This window comes from Mobula birostris, chromosome 3 (assembly GCF_030028105.1).
Source record: "Mobula birostris isolate sMobBir1 chromosome 3, sMobBir1.hap1, whole genome shotgun sequence".
In the NCBI taxonomy this organism is placed as follows: domain Eukaryota; kingdom Metazoa; phylum Chordata; class Chondrichthyes; order Myliobatiformes; family Myliobatidae; genus Mobula; species Mobula birostris.
The window spans coordinates 5,377,371-5,398,153 of record NC_092372.1 but is presented as its reverse complement, the minus strand read 5'-3'; the positions used below and the strand labels follow the sequence as shown (position 1 = coordinate 5,398,153).

At 42.0% G+C, this 20,783-nt stretch overlaps 1 protein-coding gene across 2 annotated transcripts in view; it reads left to right on the top strand.

Annotated features, from left to right (window-relative positions):
- smad2 (SMAD family member 2) overlaps window positions 1-20,783 on the top strand; it is a 121,505-nt gene that overhangs the window by 80,830 nt on the left and 19,892 nt on the right. For both annotated transcript variants that reach the window (XM_072252172.1, XM_072252171.1), the window contains one exon: window positions 15,528-15,740. In XM_072252172.1, coding sequence (XP_072108273.1) covers window positions 15,528-15,740 — 213 coding nt within the window. The remainder of the gene's footprint in view (window positions 1-15,527; window positions 15,741-20,783) is intronic.

Sequence of the window (20,783 nt, the reverse complement as noted above, 5' to 3'; positions counted from 1 at the left end):
GCAGCAACTCAATGATATAAAGTCAGAGCTCGCCAACGTTAATCAGAAAATAGCGGTGGCAGAGACTCGAATTGATAAGGTGGAAGATCGCATGCAAAATGTGGAACAGGTACTAAGTAAGATGATAAAAATATTAAATCAACAGGAAAGTAAATTGCTTGCCCAGGAGGGAAGATCGCAAGGGAAAAATGTCAGAATTTATAATGTTCCCGAAGGAGCAGTGAGATTGTCGATGATGGACTTTGTAGACAAGCTGCTGCAGGAAGCGCTGGAGATTTCTCCAACTATGGAGATTGAAATTGAGAGGGCGTATCATTCGCTTGTCCACTGGCCTCCCAAAGACAGAGAAGATAAACCACGCTTCATTGAACTTAGATTCCTTCGATTCAAGAGCAAGGCGGAGATTCTACGAAGGGCCTGGGGTAAGAAGAGGGTGTTTTGGAACGGAACGTTAATATACTTCGATCATGATTACCCCCTGGCGGTCCTACAGAAGCGGAAGGAATATTCCGAAGCAAAACGAATATTAAAGCAAGAAAAGATTAAATTCCAAACCCTGTACCCTGCTAAACTGAGGGTATTTTACCAAGAAGGGATACAACTATTATCAGACGATGGAAGAGGCGACTACAGACATGAAGAAGAGAGGACTGCCCATTAGTATGGTCAAACCAAGGGAAACTCTGGCTGAGCTGTTATCCTGAACTGCTTGGGAAATAGAAAAAGAACCTAGAAAGCAGGGGACGGGAACAGGACGAGAGAAGGATTTTAGGAAGAGACTGTCAGTTCTTTGAGGGCAGCCCTCACCTCCCCCAGAAGAGCCGTTAGGTTTGGCTAACTTTAAAAGTGCTGATAAACTAAACGGAAGCAAAAATAGACAGTGATATACCTATCTTGAGAAATATGTGTTATAATGTGGATTTTATATTACTCAATTTTTAAACAAATCATTTATTCCTTTTTCCCCACCTAAATGATAATATATACATGGGAGGAATACACAGGGAAATCATTTTTGTGTAATGGACGTAGTTTTTTTTTACTTACTTTTATAGGTACTGCAGCGGGGGCCCTCAACCCACAGGTAGGAGGGGCTATCCCCCATGGCTAGACTTTTCTTATAGCCCAACCCAGGGTCATCTAGAGACCCCAGCCTTGGAACCACTCCTTCCTTACCTTTCTTTTTATTCACTTTTCTTGGTTCTTATTTGGTCAGGGAGTAGATCAATTAAGTTATATTCTGCAAATTTCAATGATATACTAACAGATAAATACACCTAGAGAGTAAGACCATATATTTTGGGTATATACCTCAAGAATGGTTGAAAAGAGATGAATATAAATATTTAGTGAATGTATTGCTGGTGGCTGGCAAAAAGACAGAAAATGGTTACCAGGAAATGGTTATCTCAGGAGAGTCCAACTTTAAATGTATGGATGGAAATTACAATGGACATTTACAAAATGGAGAAGATAACAACATCTGTTTATCATAAGTTGGAACAATTTTATTCATACTGGAAAAAATGGTTTAACTACATAACATCTCATAGGCCTGATTTTATTCTCACAATCAATGAATATGTTGTTAAAAAAAATCACTCCCTATTCTGTACATAGTTTTCTTTTGATTGTTCTTTCTTTCCTCTTTTTTTGTATAAGAATATACTTCAGATAAATATTATGTGAAGGTTTGTGACAAATATGATTATATGATATATATGTACAGTATCTGAAATACATCCTATGGAAAGTTTGTTTGATGATGAAACTCAATAAAAAATAAATTACAAAAAGTTTCTAATGTTCTAATACTTGAAACATCTCGGCTTGAAATGTCAGTCATTTGAATCCCATCCATAGATGCTGCCTGGCTTGCTGAATTCCTTCAGCTTTTTGTTTGTGTTGAGGAACAGGACTCATCTTTTTCCCTTAAGAAAAGTCCATAGTTATTGTTACTAATACATTAATCAGTGATAGTCTGTGCTCAAGATTACCATGGCAGGAGAGAGATTTTTTTTCAAAGATTGGCAATTTTGGGCACACTCAAGAATTTCGTCACTACTGAGAGTTTAGAAGAATGAGAAGAGGTCTCATTCAAACTGGCAGTTGGGACTGCTTAACTGATTGGATATGTTTCCCCCGGCTGAATTGGGTGTTCAGACCCAAGTCACAGCCTTAAAATAAGGAGTAGCCATTTGGAACTGAGATCGCAAGAAATTTCTCTGCTGTTGGTGGTGAATCATTGGAATTATCGACCATAGAGGACCTTGGTGGGTCAGTTAATTGAATTCAGAGCAGAAATTGATAGCTCACTGGTTTTAACAGAATAAAGTGATTCTCGGTGCTGTGCAGCAGAATGGCTTTGAAGTTCTAAATTTGCTGCCATTTTGATGAATGGCAGAGCAGGTTTGAAAAGCCAGGTGGTTACCTGCTCTTATTCCTCATTTTGTTGGTAGATAGATTATAATATGTGGGGAAAATTTTTGTCCTTGCTAATTCCTTTCCGTTGGTCTGTCAGTTGTATATGCTGATGTGTATCTGCATCATCCTCCCAGCCCAAGCTGCCACTGTTTTGTATCATCAGCATTTGTGGACATGTTGCACTTGGTTTCCTCATTGATATAGCAGCAACAATTTTTGCTGCAGCCACCCAACCCCAAAATGACACATTTATTCCTACACTCTTATCTGTACATGAACCAATCATCAATCTGTCAATCCAGTGTCATGCGTTCTGTGGGGGCAGCAATCATATTTGGTTTCTGCTTATTTATTCTGATGGCAACAACCTCAAGAAAAACCGCTAACAAATTTGTCAAATTCGATTTCTCATTCATAAGTCTACCTTATCCTATTATTTTCTGTGTTCTTTCATTATTACTTTAATAATAAAATCCCAGTACTTTCTTTATTACAAATGTCAGGCTATGGTTTCCTGTTTTTCTTTCTCTTCTGCTTAAGTAGTTGCAGCTGTTAAAGTCACCAGCTATATTTAAATTCCTTTGCTGATTCTACCATTTAATGCAAAACCCACCAAGTTTGATACAATTTTCTTCATGCAGGCTTTCTCTAGGCAATCCATTCATCCAAATAATCAATCAGGTTTGTTTTCACTGGTATGTGTCGCGAAATTTAACTTGGCAGCAGCAGTTCAATGCAATACATAATATAGAAGAAAAAAAATAAAAATAAATAAGTAAATAAATTAGTGTGTGTATATTGAATGGATTAAAATCGTGCAAAAATGAAAAAATATATATTTAAAAGGTTAGGTAGTCTTCATGGGTTCAATGTCCATTTAGGAATCGGATGGCAGTGAGGAAGAGCTGTTCCTGAATTGCTGAGTGCACCTTTAAGCTTCTGTACCTCCTACCTGATGGTAACAATGAGAAAAGGGCATGCCCTGGGTGGTGGAGGTCCTTAATTATGGATGCTGCCTTTCTGAAACACCGCTCCTTGAAGATGTCCTGCATACTTTGTAGGCTAGTACCCAAAATGGAGTCGACTAAATTTATGACATTCTGCAGCTTCTTTCAGTCCTGAACAGTAGCACCCTCATACCAGACAGTGATGCAGCCTGTCAGAATGCTCTCCACAGTACATCTGTAGAAGTTTTTGAGTCTATTTGTTGACATACCAAATCTCTTCAAACTCCTAATGAAGTATAGCTGCCTTCCCCCGCCATCCAAAGGTAGAGCATTCCTGTGAAACTGTTCGTAAGCCGGAATGTCGTAAAGCGAAAAAGCAATTTACCATTTATTTATATGGGAAAAAGTTTGTGAGCGTTCGCGGACCCAAAAATAACCTACCAAATCATGCCAAATAACACATAAAACCTAAAATAACAGTAACATATAGTAAAAGCAGGAATGATATGATAAATACACAGCCTATATAAAGTAGAAATACTTTTCCACAATCATTGCACTGTTCTCCGTAGCGAAAATCTCACGCAAGTGCCGTCAGCAGAAAACCTCATGCAAGCTCTCTCGGCAGGAAGACTCCCTCCTGTAACCTTTAAGCTATGAAGCTGCCAAATCATACCAAATAACACATAAAAATACACAGCCTATATAAAGTAGAAATAATGTATGTACAGTGTAGTATCACTTACCAGAATTGGGAAAGCGCCGAGCACACTAATGATGGTGTGTTAGGCTGAGTCGTCAGAGTTTGGGTGGTGCAGTGGCCCCCACCCTCTGGGCAGCAAACCAATACCAATCCGCGAAGCATGCAGGGGTACAGCGGTAGCCGGGAGGCACACAGCACATCTTTAAGAAAAAAGCTGAAATAAATATGCTAATTAATTAGGTGCCACCCGGCACGTAAATGTCAGCCCAGATCAGGGGCGCCGCAATCGGCAATCGCTGACAAGAGAAATTAGGGATAGTATCAATTCCAAAGAAGAAGCATACAAATTAGCCAGAAAAAATGGCTCACCTGAGGACTGGGAGAAATTCAGAGTTCAGCAGAGGAGGACAAAGAGCTTAATTAGGAAAGGGAAAAAAGATTATGAGAGAAAACTGGCAGGGAACATAAAAACTGACTGTAAAAGCTTTTATAGATATGTGAAAAGAAAAAGACTGGTTAAGACAAATGTAGGTCCCCTACAGACAGAAACAGGTGAATTGATTATGAGGAACAAGGACATGGCAGACCAATTGAATAACTACTTTGGTTCTGTCTTCACTAAGGAGGACGTAAATAATCTTCCGGAAATAGTAGGGGACAGAGGGTCCAGTGAGATGGAACTGAGAGAAATACATGTTAGTAGGGAAGTGGTGTTAGGTAAATTGAAGGGATTAAAGGCAGATAAATCCCCAGGACCAGATGGTCTGCATCCCAGAGTGCTTAAGGAAGTAGCCCAAGAAATAGTGGATGCATTAGTGATAATTTTTCAAAACTCTTTAGATTCTGGACTAGTTCCTGAGGATTGGAGGGTGGCTAATGTAACCCCGCTCTTTAAAAAAAGGAGGGAGAGAGAAACCAGGGAATTATAGACCAGTTAGCCTAACATCGGTGGTGGGGAAAATACTAGAGTCAGTTATCAAAGATATGATAACAGCACATTTGGAAAGCGGTGAAATCATCGGACAAAGTCAGCATGGATTTGTGAAAGGAAAATCATGTCTGACGAATCTCATAGAATTTTTTGAGGATGTAACTAGTAGAATGGATAGGGGAGAACCAGTGGATGTGGTATATTTGGATTTTCAAAAGGCTTTTGACAGGTCCCACACAGGAGATTAGTGTGCAAACTTAAAGCACACGGTATTGGGGGGTAAGGTATTCATATGGATAGAGAATTGGTTGGCAAACAGGAAGCAAAGAGTGGGAATAAACGGGACCTTTTCAGAATGGCAGACGGTGACTAGTGGGGTACCACAAGGCTCAGTTCTTTTACCCTAGTTGTTTACAATATATATTAATGACTTAGATGAGGGAATTAGATGCAGCACCTCCAAGTTTGCGGATGACACGAAGCTGGGTGGCAGTGTTAGGTGTGAGGAGGATGCTAAGAGGATGCAGGGTGACTTGGATAGGTTAGGTGAGTGGGCAAATTCATGGCAGATGCAATTTAATGTGGATAAATGTGAGGTTATCCACTTTGGTGGCAAGAACAGGAATGGTGGCCGATTAGGAAAAGGGGAGGTGCAACGAGACCTGGGTGTCATTATACACCAGTCATTGAAAGTAAGCATGCAGGTACAGCAGGCGGTGAAAAAGGCGAATGGTATGCTAGCATTCATAGCAAGAGGATTCGAGTACAGGAGCAGGGAGGTACTACTGCAGTTGTACAAGGCCTTGGTGAGACCACACCTGGAGTAATGTGTGCAGTTTTGGTCCCCTAATCTGAGGAAAGACATTCTTGCCATAGAGGGAGTACAAAGAAGGTTCACCAGATTGATTCCTGGGATGGCAGGACTTTCACATGAGGAAAGACTGGATCGACTGGGCTTACATTCATTGGAATTTAGAAGATTGAGGGGAGATCTTATTGAAACGTATAAAATCCGAAAGGGATTGGACAGGCTCGATGCAGAAAGATTGTTCCCGATGTTGGGGAAGTCCAGAATGAGGGGTCACAGTTTGAGGATAAAGGGGAAGCCTCTTAAGACCGAGATGAGGAAAAACTTCGTCACACAGAGAGTGGTGAATCTGTGGAAGTCTCTGCCACAGGAAAAGTTGAGGCCAGTTCATTGGCTATATTTAAGAGGGAGTTAGATATGGTCCTTGTGGCTAAAGGAATCAGGGGGCATGGAGGGAAGGTTGGTACAGGGTTCTGAGTTGGATGATCAGCCATGATCATACTGAATGGCGGTGCAGGCTCGAAGGGCCGAATGGCCTACTCCTGCACCTATTTTCTATGTTTCTATGTTTATTTCGGCTTTTTTCTTAAAGATGTTCTGTGTGCCTCCCGGTTACCGCTGCATTCTCCACGAATCGGTATCTGTCTGTGGCCTGGGGATTGGGGTGATGGGACACTGGGGTGTCATCTGTTTCCATGAGGGTAGGCAGATCATCTTCTCTTATGACTGCCCGCCTCGATGTCAAAGGTCGAGGTTCGTCGTCTGCTGTGGCTGATGTGGAAGGCTTGCTTGACTGCTAGCCTCGCGCATTTTTCTATCATACATTTCTTTGTAAACACTCAAACCATCTTGCAAATATCTCACGCAGTTACTTCACATTCAGTTTGCTACTGCATTCAGTTTCGATTGTTATCCTTTCCTCTTCCAATTGCATCAGCTGTTCATCTATCAGTTCTTGGTCATGGGATGCCAAAACCTTTTCAACATCATCTTCGTCAACTTCCACAAGCCATACTCACTTTGTCCTTCCTTTGTTCACCACGATGGAAACGCTTAATTATGTCTAGTTTTACGCTAAGTGCAACACCCTTCGAGCTCTTTCAAGTTTATCCGATACCTTAGAACTCATCTTGCAAACGGCTGCTCACAGGCACGTGTTCAAGCAATGCCGGCGAGAATGCCGTTCCGAATCCAGGGGAGAGCGGCTGCTCGGGGCGCGCGCGCTGATTTTTTTTTTCATGTGCTGCTTTTCCCACGCTGTGCCTTTTTTCGTAACAGTGAAAACACCTGTTAGCGAAAACAGGTAACTAATGTAAGTCTTACGTAACAATGAGGTTTCGTAAAGCGAACGTTCGAAAAGCGGGGGACACCTGTAACTACATTGAAATGTTGGTACCAGGTTCGGTCCTCAAAGATCTTGACACCCAGGAACTTGAAGCTGCTCACTCTCTCCACTTCTGATCCCTCTGAGGATTGGTGTATGTTCCTTCGTCTTACCCTTCCTGAAGTCCACCATCAGCTCTTTCGTCTTACTGAAGTTGAGTGCCAGGTTATTGCTGTGACACCACTCCGCTAGTTGGTATATCTCGCTCCTGTACGCCCTCTCGTCACCACCTGAAATTCTACCAACAATGGTTGTATTATCAGCGAATTTACAGCTGGTATTTGAAATATGCCTAGCCACACAGTCATGTGTATATAGAAAGTAGAGCAGTGGGCTAAGCATACACCCCTGAGGTGCGCCAGTGTTGATCGCCAGCAAGGGTAAATATTATCACCAATCCGCACAGATTGCGCACTTCCAGTTAGGATCCAATTGCAGAGGGAGGTAGAGAGGCCTAGGTTCTGTAACTTATCAGTCAGGATTGTGGGAATGATGGTATTAAATGCTGAGCTATAGTCGACGAACAGCACCCGACGGAGATGTTTGTATTATCCAGGTGGTCTAAGGCTGTGTGAAGAGCAATTGAGATTGCGTCTGCCATTGACCTATTGTGGCGATAGGCAAATTACAGTGGGTCCAGGTCCTTGCTGAGACAGGAGTTCAGTCTAGTCATGACCAACCTCAAGCATTTCATCACTGTAGATGTGAGTGCTACTGGACAATAGTCATTAAGACAGCTCGTTATTATTCTTAGACTCTGATATAATTGTTGCCTTTTTGAAGCAAGTGGGAACTTCCACCCATGCAGTGAGAGGTTGAAAATGTCCTTGAATACTCCAGCCAGTTGGTTGGCACAAGTTTTCAGAGCCTTACCAGGTAACATCAGCCTCTGAGACAGAGACCACGTGGTCAACAGGTGCAGCAGGGATCTTCACAGCTGCAGTTATATTCTCCCTTTCTGGGCATAGAAGGCGTTGAGTTCATTTGGGTAGTGAAGCATCGCTGGCATTCATGCTATTGGGTTTGGCTTTGTTGGAAGTTGCATCTTGCAAACCCTTCCAGAGTTGTCGTGCATCCGATGTTGCCTTCAACCTTGTTTGAAATGGTCTTTTCACCCTTGAAATAGCCCTCTACAAGCCATACCTGGTTTTCTGGTACAGGCCTGGCCATAATGCCACAGATCTGGCCTTCAGCAGACGATGTACTTCCTGGTTCATCCACATTGTCTGGTTTGGGAATGTGCAGCAAGTCTTTGTAGGCGCACACTCATCCACACAGATTTTAATGAAGTTGGTGACAACTGCAGCATACTTATCCAGATGAATCCCTGAATATGGTCCAGACCACCGATTCAAAGCAGACCTGTAACCGCTCCTGTGCTTCCCTTGACAATACTTTCTTGTTCCTCGCTACTGGTGCTGCGGTCTTCAGTCTCTGCCTATACTCAGGGAGTAGAAGTACAGTCAGGTGATCAGACAAAGTGAGGGCCTGGAATAGCACAGTAGGTCTTCTTGATAGTGGTGTAGTAGTGGTCCAGTGTGTTGCTTCCTCTGGTATTGCAAGTGATCTGTTGATGGTAATTGTTTAGTGATATTTTTTTTTCAGATTAGCCTGGTTAAAATCCCCCAAAACGATAGTGAAGGCATTAGGGTGTGCTGTTTCGTGCATGTTGATCCCATTGCTCAGATCATTTAAAGCCTGATTGACATTGGCCTGAGGTGGAATATATACCACTACCAAAATGATCACGGAAATCTCCCATGGTAGGTAAACTGGACGGCACTTTATCGCGAGATATTCCAGGTCTGGTGAGCAGAATTGGGACAGCACTGATATATTTGTGCACCAAGAGATTTTGATCATGAGGCATACTCCTCCACCTTTATTTTTGAGAGACTCTATAGATCTATCCTGACAATGTATAGTAAACCCATTGATCTGAATTGCTGCATTTGGTACAGAAGGGGTTAACCAGGATTCTGTGAAAAGAGGACACACGCTGTTCTAATGTCCCTCTGATTCAGCTCCCGATCTCTGACTCAGTTATTCGGACCTTCACTAAGAAACTATTGTGACATGCTCCAAACTGTGTATGACCTCTCGGTGGTAAGGTTATGTTCCTCATGACTAATGCATAGTCTTACCATAACAGCAGTCCATCCCAATTAATTTTCCTTCATCAGTGAGTAAATGGATCATATCAGAAGTGAAATTCTTTGAAGATAACATTTTCTATTGAATCATTAATATACTTCTCAGTAGGTGAGCAGATGTTAAATTACTGAAGAATCATGATGAACAAGTATGGTTACAAAATGATTAGTGTGGAAAATTTTCCTTCATACTGTTTAAAATGAGCTATTTTCAGCTTCTGTGATCTAACGTGGGCCAACTGGAGGCATTGTTTTCTGAGCAATTTCAGGTTTCCTATTTGTAAATCTGCTTCTTTGTCATGCATAACAGGTTGAGAACCTGCACTGAGCAGAGATTTCTCTGTTGACCAGCAAGCTAATCATGAATGTTTCCAACACAAATGCTGGTCAGGCAGCATCTTTAGGGGAAAATTAACAGTTGGTGTTTCAGGCCAGTCAGTCTTTCATCACTTTGAGTCCCGATGAAATGTTGACTGCTGCTTGACCCTCTGAGTTTCTCCTGCATTTTGTGTGTGTTTCTCTGGGTTTCCAGCATCTGCAGAATCTCTTGTGTCTCTGGACTTTTCCATATCTGATTCACAGTGATCCATTTCAAATTCAAGGGATGTTATAAGATGATAGGTCCTTGCGTAATGTAATGGCATCATGTGTGAGTGGTTTGCTACAATAGTTCTACCCTTGAAGAGTTAGAATTAGACTATAGGTGTAGAATTGGGCCATTTGGCCCATCATCTTTCTACTGAGTCTAAATAATAGCTGATTTACACTCAGTGGCCACTTTATTAGGTGCAGCAGTACACCATGTGAATGTAAATATCCAATCAGCCAATCATAAAGCAGCAACTCAATGCATAAAAGCATGCAGACATGGTCAAGAGCTTCAAAGTAAAATTATTATCGAAGTATGTTGCGGTATACAACCTTGAGATTCATTTTCTTGTGGGCATTCACAGTAAATACAAGAAACACAATAGAGTTAATGAATGACTGCACCCAACAGGCCAGACAAGCAACCAATGGGGGGGGGGGGGGGGGTAGAGAAACAAACTGCAAAAAAAGTGGAAAAAAATAACAAATGCAATAAATATCAAGGACATCAGATGAGTCCTTGAAAGTTAGTTTAGTTCAGTGAGAACAGTTCAGTGATGGGGTGAATGAAGTTGAGTGAAGTTATCACCTCTGGTTCAAGAGCCTAATCCTTGAGGGGTAATAACTGTTCCTGAACCTGGTGGTGTGGAACCTGAGGCTTCTGTGCTGCTTTCCTGATGGCAACAACGAAGGAACACACATCAAAGTTGCTGGTGAACGCAGCAGACCAGGCAGCATCTCTAGGAAGAGGTACAGTTGACGTTTCAGGCCGAGACCCTTCATCAGGACTAACTGAAAGAAGAGCTAGTAAGAGATTTGAAAGTGGGAGGGGGAGAGAGAGATCCAAAATGATAGGAGAAGACAGGAGGGGGAGGGATGGAACCAAGAGCTGGACAGTTGATTGGCAAAAGGGATATGAGAGGATCATGGGACAGGAGGCCTAGGGAGAAAGAAAAGGGGGAGGGGGGAGAACATATTATCCTCCGTAACTTCCGCCACCTCCAGTGGGATCCCACCACTAAGCTCATCTTTCCCTCCCCCCCCCCCCGCTTTCCGCATAGATGCCTACACGACTCCCTTGTCCATTCGTCCCGTCCCCCCCTCCCCATCCCTCCCCACCGATCTCTCTCCTGGCACTTATCCTTGTAAGCGGAACAAGTGCTACATATGCCCTTACACTTCCTCCCTTACTACTATAGATGTACCATGGAGAGCATTCTGACAGGCTGCATCGCTGTCTGGTATGGAGGGACACAGGACCAAAAGAAGCTGCAGAGGGCTGTAAATTTGGTCTGCTCCATCTTGGGTACTAGCTTACAAAATACCCAGGATATCTGCAAAAAGCGGTGCCTCAGAAAGGCAGCGTTCATTACTAAGTAACACACATCAAAGTTGCTGGTGAACGCAGCAGGCCAGGCAGCATCTCTAGGAAGAGGTGCAGTCGACGTTTCAGGCCGAGACCCTTCGTCAGGACTAACTGAAGGAAAAGTTAGTAAGAGATTTGAAAGTGGGAGGGGGAGATCCAAAATGATAGGAGAAGACAGGAGCTGGACAGGTGATTGACAAAGGGGATATGAGAGGATCATGGGACAGGAGGTCCGGGGAGAAAGACCAGGTGAAGAGGCGCCTAATAACGAAGTTAAAGTAAAGTTGTTTCACAGCTTTCAATTCCAAATCAACCCAAGGTGGTTGTTCATTTTTATCAGTCCAATATAACCAAGAACACACACAACATATGTTATATGTCCTGACGAAGGGTCTCGGCCTGAAATGTCGACTGCACCTCTTCCTACAGATGCTGCCTGGCCTGCTGCGTTCACCAGCAACTTTGATGTGTGTTGCTTGAATTTCCAGCATCTGCAGAATTCCTGTTGTTCTCTTTTTAAATATATATTATTTGTTTTTGCATGATTTTTAGTCTATTCAATATATGTATACTGTAATTTATTTATTATATTTTTATTTTTTTGGCTATATTATGTATTGCATTGAATTGCTGCTGCTAAGTTAACAAATTTCATGACACATGCCGGTGATAATAAACCTGATTCTGATATTCGATAGGTTTCGATGTGATAATCCACCACCACCGCCCCTCCCTTTCTTTTAAACTCAAAGTACTAGACACTAGAATACTACAGCACAGTACAGGCCCTTCGGCCCTCAATGTTGTGCCGACCCATATATTCCTTAAAAAAAAAGTACTAAACCCACACTACCCGGTAACCCTCTATTTTTCTTTCATCCATGTGCCTGTCCAAGAGGCTGTTACATACCCCTAATGTTTTAGCCCTGGCAAGTCATTCCAGGCACCCAAAACCCTCTGTGTGTAAAAAAAAACTTACCTCTGATGTCTCCCCTAAGCTTCCCTCCCTTAACTTTCTACATATGCCCTCTGGTGTTTCCTATTCATGCCCTGGGAAACAGGTACTGACTATCCACCCTACCTATGCCTCTCATAATCTTGTAGACTTCTATCAAGTCCCCTCTCATCCTTCTATGCTCCAAGGAGAAAAGTCCCAGCTCCGCTAACCTTGCCTCATAATACTTGTTTTCCAATCCAGGCAACATCCTGGTAAATCTCCTCTGCACCTTCTCCATAGCTTCTACATCCTTCCTATAATGAGGTGAACAGAACAGAGTACTGTAAGTGTGGTCTCACCAGAGATTTGTAGAGTTGTAACATAACCTCTCTACTCTTGAACTCAATCCCCCTATTAATGAAGCCTAGCATCCCATAGGCCTTAACTACCCTATCTTGAAGGATGTATGGATTTGAACCCCAAGGTCCCTCTGTTCATCCACACTCTTAAGTAACCGACCATTAACCCTGTACTCAGCCTTCTGGTTTGTCCTTCCAAAATGCATCACCTCACACTTATCTGGATTGAACTCTATCTGCCACTTTTCTGCCAAACTCTGCATCCTGTCTATATCCTCTTGTAACCTTCGACAACCTACAACTCCATCCACAACTCCTCCAATCTTCGTGTCATCCGCAAACTTACTCACCCATCCTTCTGCCTCTTCATCCAAGTCACTTATAAAAATCACAAAAAGCAGGGGTCCTAGGACAGATCCTTGTGGTACTCCACTAGTCACCGACCACCAGGCAGCATACTTTCCTTCCACTACTACCCTCTGCTTTCTTCCTGTAAGCCAATTTTTTTTTATCCAAACAGCCAAGGTTCCATTGATCCCATACTTCATGACTTTCTGGATGAGTCTCTCGTGGGGGACCTTGTCAAATGCCTTGCTAAAATCCATGTAGACCACATCTACTGCCCTACCCTCATCAATTTCTTTTGTTAACTCTTCAAAAAACTCAGGCTCGTGAGGCATGACCTTCACTTCACGAAGCCATGTTGACTATCCTTGAGTAAACTGTTCTTCTCCAAATGCTCGTAGATCCTATCCTTAAGAATCCTTTCCAATAGTTTGCAGACCACCGACATAAGACTCACCGGTCTGTAGTTCCCAGGATTCTCCCTATTACCTTTTTTAAACAAGGGAAATACATATGCTATTCTCCAATCATCTGGCACCTCCCCTGCAGCCAAAGAGGATTCAAAGATCATAGCTACTGCTCCAACGATCTCTTCTCTCACTCACTTCCCACAGCAACCTGGGGTATATCACATCCGGCCCTGGGCCAAAGCTATCAAATGCTCTTCATATATTAACCCTTCCATTCCCAGGATATTTCTCATGAACTTCCTCTGGATCCTTTCCAATGCTAGAACATCCTTTTTCAGATAAGGGACCCAGGACTGCTCATAATACTCCAGGTGCAGTCTGAACAATGCCTTATACAGTCTCAGCATTACATCCTCGCTTTTATATTCTGCGCTGTAGGTAGTTTTTTGTTTGTTTAGTGTTTCTTTCTTATTGCACCTCCCTGTATTGCCTGTCAGTCACCCCCCAGACTCCCGATTGATCCAGTGTTCATCCAGTTCCAGCTTTAATTCCTTATGATCTGAAAAAAGCTGCAGCTGGAAGCACTTCTTGTAGGTGTAATCATCAGAAATACTGGAAGTCTCCTTGCGTCCCTACATCCTGCAAGAGGAGCATTCAGCTGTCCTGCCTGACATCCCTACTGCTCTAATTGTCTAATAAGAAAGAAACAGAAAAAATACTAAACAAAATAAAAAGAAGACTATGTACAGCCTTTGCCTCTCCTTGCTGAAATCTCTGAGGTTTCAGCCTGAACTCCTCACACTAACACTGGCCCACTGTCTCAGTGGCTGTTCCGCTTAAACTTGTGTGGCTTTTTTATTGGCCTTTGCCAAATGCCTAATTATGCAATGCCACCTCAGGAATTGTGGTGTGCAGAATATAAAAGCAAGTATGTAATGCTGAGTGGAGTGGTTGTGAAGAAAGATCTTGTTAAGCCTGCATACAAAGTTGGAAATCAGAGGTTGAGAATGGTGGGACTAGTGTTTTGATCTGTGTACATTTCAATGCGAGGAATATTGTAGGAATGGCAGATGAAGTTGGCATTGAAAAGCATATGGAATTATGACATTGTAGACTAGATGGGCCAATGTGCATGTTTCTGTGCTGTAGTGTTTTATGACTCTGACTATCCTACAGACCCCTCAAAATGAATGCTAACATTGCATTTACTTGACCAATTCAGCCTGCAAGTTTGATGTTTGGGGAAGCCTGCACTAACATTCCCGAGTTCCTTTAAACTTCCAATTTCTGAATTTGCTCCCTGTTTTAAAAATGGTCTTTGCTTTTATTCCTCCTATCAAAGTGCATGACCAGACATTTCTCTACACTATATTCCACTTCTTTGCCCCTTCTCCTAATCTGTCCAAGTATTTCTGCAGACTCCCAGCTTCCTCAACACTACCTGCCGCTGCACGTATCTTTGTATTGTCTGCAAACTTGGCCACAAAGCTTTCAATTCCATCATCCAAATCCTTGACGTAACATGAAAAGAAGTAGTCCCAACACTGACCTCTGCAGAACGACACTCTTCACATTTGAATGAAGAGAATCTAAATGCATGCACACTCAAGAATATTTGTAGCATAATTGTTGAAATGTGGAGACCTTGGTTCTGGAATGGAGGTGAACTTGGATGAACAGTTTCTTATTACCCCTTTAGCTTCTCCTTAAAATGTAATAATGATATAATGTTGCATCATCTGTTTCTTTAATTTTTGGTGATGTGCTTAAGCTATTAGGTAGACTTAACTTGCTATGATACAAAAGGGGATAAAAATTTCAAGGTAGGGTTTAAGGAGCCAAGTTTTTTTTCTGGGAGGACTTCAAAATTCTGCCTTGCATAGCTTGTCCATTTTTGCCTATGGAGCAACAAGTTCTTTGGCATTTGAAAAGCAAACTTTACGATTAAAAGGCATCAATTAGTGTCAATTTCTTTCTGTATCAGAATCTCTGATCATGTGCATTTTATTTGTCAAGTAATTTACTGTTCAAGTTGGGCAAGCTCTCTTTAGGCATAGAAATAATTCAAAACATTTTCAGAAAAGTTATGTTATAAGATTTGTAGATCATTCATTTTCCCAGAAGTGACAAAATACTTAGCAGTGTAAAATTCTCTATATTTTATTGTTGCAGATCTACAACCTGTAACATATTCGGAGCCAGCATTTTGGTGTTCAATAGCATATTATGAGTTAAACCAGAGAGTCGGTGAAACCTTTCATGCATCTCAGCCTTCATTAACTGTGGATGGATTTACAGACCCTTCAAATTCGGAGAGATTTTGTCTGGGTTTGCTATCTAATGTCAACAGAAATGCAACTGTTGAGATGACACGACGACACATTGGTAAGTGATTTTTTTTGTCTGCGTATGTAAAAGTTAAGATAAGAGTGGTGTTCAAAGAAAAACTAGATTGCAAGAAAACACCTCAGCTGATCAAACTGGGAACTATTATCCAAAATAAGATGAACAATGGGAACCTACCAGAGAGAAAAAACACAGTAACTGGATCATAAAATAATCAAAAGAGAAAACTGATGAAGCTGATTGGCAGTGCTGGCAACCTTCACAAATCATCTATTTAACTCTCCACTTCTCCCCAGCCTCCATCAGAATATGTACCATAATGCTTTGTCTGAATCATTGGAGGGGGAGTTGATTCACAAGCTAGTATTACTTAGAACATCTACAGAACATTACAGGCCCTTCGGCCCACAATGTTGTGCTGACCATGTAATTCTACTCTAGAAGTTGCCTGGAGTTTCCCTACTGCGTAGCCCTCTATTTTTCTAAACTCCATGTACCTATCTAAGAGTCTCTGAAAGGACCCCAGTCTGCCAACAAGCATTAATTTGCCAACATTTGGAGCCTTCTCTTTCTTGGAGGAAGTCCCCAGGAAGAATCTTGATCGGTTAGGTCCAAAGTAGCAAATCAGAAACAAACTTTAAAAAAAAACTTTCCAAGTCTTTTTAAATGGAAGTTTTAATAATTAAGATGCACTTAACATTGGGACACAACTTAAACAAATGCATTCAAATTAATTCAGTTAAAATAAAAAAAAATGAAGTTAATTTGTCCTAATAGTTGTCTTTGCATTTTAGGGCTTAGGAAATCTGAAGATTCTTAAAACGTAGAGCATAGAACAACACAGCACAGGAACAGGCCCAATGGCCAACTAAACTAATCCTAAACTACACAATGTCCATATCCTTCCATTTCCCTCACATCCGTGTTTAAAGGCCTCTTCAAGGCCCCTGATGTATGTTGCTACCACTATAATATATATGCTGCCAGAGTACAGGAAAGGTATGTTCTTGTTAGGAGGAAGAATGGGGCTTGAAAGATGAGAGAGCCTTAAAGTTAGTCAAGAAGAAAAAGGCAAAGTATGTAAAGCTTTGCATTCAGGATCAAACAAAGCACGTGAGTATAAAGAAGCCAGAAAAGAACTAAGGGAGAGATTTAGGAAAGCCAGGAGGGCCTTGAAAAGTACTTGGCAAGTAGGATTAAGGTTAATCCCAAAGCATTCTATACGTACATCAAGAGTAAAAGGATAACTAAGAAGAGGGTGGGACCATTCAAAGATAAAGGAGGTAACATTTGCTTGGATGTAGAGAATGTGAATGAGGTACTTAATGAATACTTTGCATCAGTATTTACCAACGGAAAGGATTTGGAGGACCTGGAGATTAGTGCTGAGTGTATAAATACGTTAGGCTTTTAGAGGTCAAGGAGGAGGGAGTGTTGGGCCTTCTAAAGAGTATTAAGACCACGAGATATAGTAGCAGAATTAGGCCATTTGGCCCATTGAGAGTGCTCTGCCATTTCATCATGGCTGATCCAATTTTCCTCTCAGCCCCAATATCCTGCCTTCTCCCCATATCCCTTCGTGCACTGACCAATCAAGAATCTATTAACCACTGCCTTAAAAATACATACAGACTTGAACTCCACAGCTGCCTGTGGCAATGAATTCCATAGATTCACCACTCTGGCTAAAGAAATTCCTCCTCATCTCCGTTTTAAAAGTACGCCACTCCATTTTGAGGCTGTGTCCTCTGGTCCCATCATAAGAAGTACCCTCTCGACATCCACTCTTACCAAGGCCTTTCATCATTCAATGGGTTTTAATAAGGTCACCCCCTCATTCATCTGAATTCTAGTGAATACAGGCCGAGAGCCATCATATGACAAGCTGTTCAAGCATGTAATCATTTTTGTGAGTCTACTTTGAACCCTGTCCAGTTTCAGCACATCCTTTCGAAGACAAGGGGCTCAAAACTGCTCTCAATACTTCCAAGTAAGGCCTCACAGTGCTTTATAAACTCTCAACATTACATCCTTGCTTTTGTATTTCAGTCCTCTTGGAAATGAATGCTAACTTTGCATTTGCCTTCCTCATAGACTCGACCTGCAAATTAACCTTTAGGGAATCCTGCACAAGCACTCCATTTAGAAAAGAGTTACCCCTTTCATTTCTTCTATCAAAGTGCATGACCATACACTTGCTGACACTGTATTCCATCTGCCACTTCTTTGCCCATTCTCCTAATCTGTCTTAAGTCCTTCTGTAGCCTCTTTACTTCAAAACTCTGCCGCTCCACCGATCTTCGTATCATCTGTAGACTTTGCAACAAAGCCATCAATTCCATCATCCAAATCATAAACGTATTATGTAAAAAGAATCGGTCCCAACACAGACCCCTTAAGGTGGATGAGTCCCCAGGACCTGACAGGTTATTGAAGGAGACAAGAGAAGATATTTCTGGGCCCTTGACCAGTATTTGTGTCCTCTCTAGCCACAGGCGAGGTACCGGTGAACTGTTGAGTAGCTAATGTTGTACCCCTATTTAAGCAGGGAACAAGGGATAATTCTAGAAACTACATACCAGTGAATCTCACGTCAGTTATAGGGAAATTGCTGGAAAAAATTCTTAGGAATAGGATATATGAGCTTTTGGAAACCCATGTCGTAAGCATGGCTTTGTGCATGGCAAGTCATGCCTTACCAACCTGATTGAGTTTTTTGACAAGGTGATGAGAGTAGGGCAGTAGATGTTGTCTACATGGATTTTATTAGGCATTTGACAAAGTCTCTCATGGGAGGCCAATCCAGAAGATTAAGATGCATGGGATCCATGGCCAATCAGTTGTTTGGATTCAAGACTGGCTTGCACATAGGTTGTGGCTGAAGGGGCTTGTTTGAGCTAGAGGTTAGTTGATCCGCAGGGATCTGTTGGGACCTCTGCTGTTTTGTAATTTATAAATGACCTGGATGAAAATGTAGACAGGTAGCTTAGTAAATTTATGGAAAATACCAAGATTAGTGGAGTTGTGGTTAGTGTAGAAGACGGAGTAGGAATGCAGCACAATATAGATCAGTTGCAGATATGGACTGAGAAATGGCCGATGGAGTTTTTAACTTGGAAAAATGTAAGATGTTGCACCTTGGTATGGCAAATGCAAGGACATCGTGTTTGCCTTTATCAGGATGCTGCCTGTTATCACGAGAGACTGGATAAATTTCAGTTGTTTTCCCTGGAGTGGTGGAGGCTGAGGGGAGACCTGATAGAGGTTTTCAAGATTGAGAGGCATAGATAGAGTGGACAGAGTATCTGTTTCTCAGGGTTGAAATTTCTAATACCAGAGGGCATGCATTGAAGGTGAAATGGGGTAGATTCAAAGGGGATGTGAGGGGTAAGTGTGTTTTTTAAAACTCTGAGTGGTTGATGCCTGGAATGCACTACCTGGTATGGTGTCAGAGGCAAATACATAAGAGACTTTTAAGAGATGTTTGGATGGTCATGTGGATGTAAGGAAGATGGAGGTATATGGACATGGTGTGGATAGGAGAGATTACTGTTTGGGTGTTTCTGATTTGCCTTTTAGCTGGTTTGACACAATATTGTGGGCTGAATGGCGTATTCTTATGCTGTATTCTGTGTACCTCAGGCACCCACCACTCTGTGCTTTAAAAAATAATTAAAACTTGCCACCTCTCCTTGAACGCATGTGCTCTGGTGCTCCATGTTACAAAGTGGCATGCTGTGGACCTATTAAGGTAAATGAGGCAGCTTAGTTGTGGTAGAAGGACTGAAGGACTTGTGTCTGTGATATACACCATTGCCCCACACGCGAGATGTGAGAGGTGCTTAGAATGCACTGCCTGGGGTGGTGGAGACAAGTACGATAGAGGCATTTGGGAGCCTGTTGGGTAGGGACATGGATGTGCAAGATAGGGAAGGATATGGGCGTAGTGTAGGGAGAAGGGATTGGTTTAGTTGGGCAGATGATTGCTAATTTAGTTTGGCACAACATTGTGGGCTCTCAGGCTTTTCATGTGCCGTGTTCCGTGGCTGTATTGGACTTCATGACAAGACTGGTGCGGGAGTGCTGGTGTGCTGAGATTATTGAACAGTAGGTCTGGCCTGTTCTTCCCACTTAGAAATGTAAGCCAGCCAAGCAAGCTACTCACTGTCCTCCTATTAGTTCCTCTCCACCAATGGATACAGTTTGTGGTGTCAAATTACTGGATTAATGTTCACGTACCTGATATTGATTGAGATCAAGTTTGGATTCTACTTTTTCCAACTAGGGAGTTTAAATTGTTTGTATAGATTAAATATTGCATAATAGTGGTCCTTATCCAGTCTAGTTTATGAATATTTCCAGACCCACCGGTGGTTGACTTTTAAATGAAACCTCCAAAGTGACCCTGCAAGATTCTTAATTCAGCATTGACACCCATGTTTGAGGTGTAAGAACAAACTTACTTCTCAAGACGCTTCTCTTTTTCCTAGCTTTCCTGAAGGTAATAGTATGAATTACTTTTTGCAGCATTTGATTACATTATAAATTAATGTCTTTGTGCTGATGGTGCTTTTTAAAAATCTAGTGTCATGCAGTTAAGAATCAATTCTCATTTCTAAATTACAGCATCACTTCAGAATGGTTTGCTTCACTCATGAGTCACCACTGCACCAATAACTCCATATTAGCAGCTTAGGGAGGAGCCTTATCCTGCATGTAAAGCTGCTTTGGATCATCATATGGGTGTTGGATAATGTTGAACTGAGTTCTTGCTATTGAGCACTGAGGCTACAAGGTCTTTCTTACACAACACTTGTCTCAGCAATCAGAATAGCAAAATTCCATCATTGGCCTTCCCTTTCAACTAAATGGATCTCCCTCTCCCTCATAATAACCACTTCTGTTATTAGCCATCCCTTCCCCTTAAACCTAAAGTTGTGTTTGAGGTTATAGTTGTAAAATAATTTGCACCTGCTCAGATTCTGTTTTGGAAGGTGTCAGAGTCCATCATTTTGTGAGCAGATGTGGGAAAATTGAGAAGATGGAACTTGTGAGCATAACTGGGGAAGTTAATTGTGTGTG